Source organism: Tupaia chinensis, unplaced genomic scaffold (genome assembly GCF_000334495.1).
Source record: "Tupaia chinensis unplaced genomic scaffold, TupChi_1.0 Scaffold000081_1, whole genome shotgun sequence".
Taxonomy (NCBI): domain Eukaryota; kingdom Metazoa; phylum Chordata; class Mammalia; order Scandentia; family Tupaiidae; genus Tupaia; species Tupaia belangeri.
In genome coordinates this window covers 5,388,733-5,391,359 of record NW_006159542.1, presented here as the reverse complement: position 1 = coordinate 5,391,359, position 2,627 = coordinate 5,388,733, and the positions used below count along the sequence as shown (strand labels likewise).

Here is a 2,627-nt window from a genome sequence, read left to right as displayed (position 1 = left end):
GGGATGGTCACGCCGCAATCACTTCTCCTCCATTCTCCTCTTGGGATCTTGGGCACGCACGCACACGCACCCAGTGTGAGTTGTAAGCCACCGGGTCCGGGACGCGAACCGCGGTCGACTACGAGGGAGTCCAGCGACAGAGCCATTACGCTAACTGCTGGTTTCCAACACTCACCTTTTCACCTTTGGGTCCAGGAGGTCCGAGGGGTCCCACCATGCCTTTGTGTCCCTGCAGGAAAACGAGATGGAGAGGTGAGAGCATGGGGCAGTGAGGACACAGGAGGGACACGGCAAAGGACAAGAACTTGAGATGGAGGCCCTGGACTGCATAGCTGGGTCCCAGTGCCACCCGCATTCACTGCGTGGCTCTGAGCAAGTCCCACGCCTCTCCCTAGCACGCTGTGTGGGTCCCAGGTTCACCTCTAAGGAGGGGTCCAGCTCAGATGGCTGGGGACCCTGCCTGCCTTACTCCACAACAGACCTGGTAGGATCTTGGGAGAGCCAGGTCTGTCCTCCAGGGCAGGGACAGGAGTGAGGGCAAACGGCTTGCCCACTTTGGGCAGACACCTCCCACGAGCTCCTGCACCCTCTCTCCAGTTACCCTCTCCTCTCCTTCCTGCTGTCTCTTTCAGACATGGAAACTAGATCCACAAAGACTGGACTAGGGTCCACCTCCCAACTTAATGAGCTGGCAGGCCTTGCACATGCCTTTTGACCCCTTGGAGCCTCAGTTTCCCTTTGTGACCCAGCTTCATGCCTCCCTGAGCCCTGGTCTTCCCGGATGTGAAACATGGGTTGGCACATCTGGCTCTAAGGGGGTGCGAACTTGAATGCAAAGTGGGCTCTACTCCTGCTAAAGAGTAGAGAGCAGCTGGGAAACTGCTGGACGAGTCACGGGAAGGCCCCGTGTACCCCACAGCAGGAAATATCCTGGGGGGCTCTAGAGGACTGATGGCAACGTCTGCCCTACCCCAATCCATCCCGTCATGGCTCCCGATCCCCACCTGACTCTAGGCCCAGAGCTCCCTGGGGCAGGCGTGAGCCCACACCTTCCACGGCCCAGGGACCGGCTCTCAGCTGGGAGGTGGTGGGGCAGATCTGAAGCCTGCAGGACAGAGCTCCAGACAAGTGGGGAAGAGAGAGATCCTTAAGGCAGCATCTGCTTACATCGTAACCAGCCAGTCCCGGTTCTCCTTGGGCCCCCATCCGTCCTGGAGCACCCTACGGGAGGAGGAGACTTCATTGGTATGGAGTGTGGCTCTCACAGTGGGGACACAGGAAGTCTCTCCCCCAGGCGCCGGCCCCACTTGGCCCAGCAGCCTGGTGTGTCCACACTGCCGGGACCCAAGGCAGGAGGACGAGGTGGAGAGCAAGCGGCACTTCCCTCCTTCCTGGAACTCCCCACCTTGGCCCAAGCCTGTGCTCCTCCTGGCTGCGGCGGTTTGTGATGGCCCATTAGTACATTTTCAGGACTTAGAACCATTTAAACAGAGCCATTATTAGAACTAGTTGTATGAACTTACGGTTAAATTGATTTTACTAAAACCAAAGATAAACGACACTTAAAACTCATCCCTTCCTGATCGCCCTGTTTTACTATTTCCTATGCACGGCGGGCATCTGCGCCTTTGCATCCATGTGGTGGACGTGTTTGATACCAGTGCGCCCCTGCGACGCTCCTCCTGACCTCCACCCCATGGTGCGACCTCAGTAGGTAGAAACCAGCCGCGTGGGCACATGGCACCTGGGAAACCACTGAGCAGCATGCACCAGCTCAGCTGCTACTGCTGCCACTGTCAGCTGGGCCGGCTGCAGCTCCCTCTTCTGCCCCTCCCGTGTCCCCTGGGGGTCTCATCTCTTGCAGCTGTCATACCCCTCTGGGCCCCTCCTCCAGGGCAGCCCAGCAGTGTCCTGGGACACTTGGGTCACCTTGTGCCTGCAGGGTTCTCCCTGATCCTTATGAATCTATTTCCATGGGGAAAACCCCTTGCTTGGTAAAAATGCTCCCAAGGATCTTGTCTCCTCTCCCCACCCCAACTGCCAGGCTGATTATCTGGGCCCACAGAGGGCTTTAGGAGATCCGCAGATCCCTTTAAATTGCAATAAATATTTCATGTTGTGTGTATGTTTTCAGAGGGAGGCTTGTAGTTTTCTGCAAGTTCCCAAAGGAACCCATGATTCAAATGATGGGGCAGGGACAGTGAGCACCAGGGGTCCAGCTTACAAGAGCTATGGGTGACACCAGACAGAGGAACCTGGTACCTCCCTTCCTGCCCGTCCGTGGTCCCCTCCATGCCATGCCTGACCCTCCCACCCCAGCCAGACAGTCCTCACCGTTGGTCCCAGGCTGCCCCGGGACCCTTTAGGGCCTGGGGTGCCAGGGGGTCCGGGGTCTCCAGGGACGCCCATCTCACCCAGCTGTCCTTGGTAGCCCTTGGCACCCTGCAGGAGGAGAGACAAGCTGTCACTACAGCTGGGCAGGAGCTGGGGGAAGGGAGGAGGGACGTGGGCTCATCCTGGCAGGACAGAGGGACCTACCTTGGCTCCAGTCCGGCCCTTCTCGCCTTGTTTCCCTGGTTTGCCTTCAGGACCCTGAAGGCAGAGGCAGGGGAAGAGCAAGAGAAAGG

The 2,627-nt window shown here is 58.4% G+C and overlaps 1 protein-coding gene across 1 annotated transcript in view; it reads right to left on the bottom strand.

Annotated features, from left to right (window-relative positions):
- COL27A1 (collagen type XXVII alpha 1 chain) overlaps nt 1–2,627 on the bottom strand; it is a 191,819-nt gene that overhangs the window by 25,627 nt on the left and 163,565 nt on the right. Inside the window, exons 44-47 of the mRNA XM_027769364.1 lie at nt 2,539–2,592; nt 2,335–2,442; nt 1,168–1,221; nt 176–229 (exon numbers count right to left, since the gene is read on the bottom strand). Coding sequence (XP_027625165.1) covers nt 176–229; nt 1,168–1,221; nt 2,335–2,442; nt 2,539–2,592 — 270 coding nt within the window. The remainder of the gene's footprint in view (nt 1–175; nt 230–1,167; nt 1,222–2,334; nt 2,443–2,538; nt 2,593–2,627) is intronic.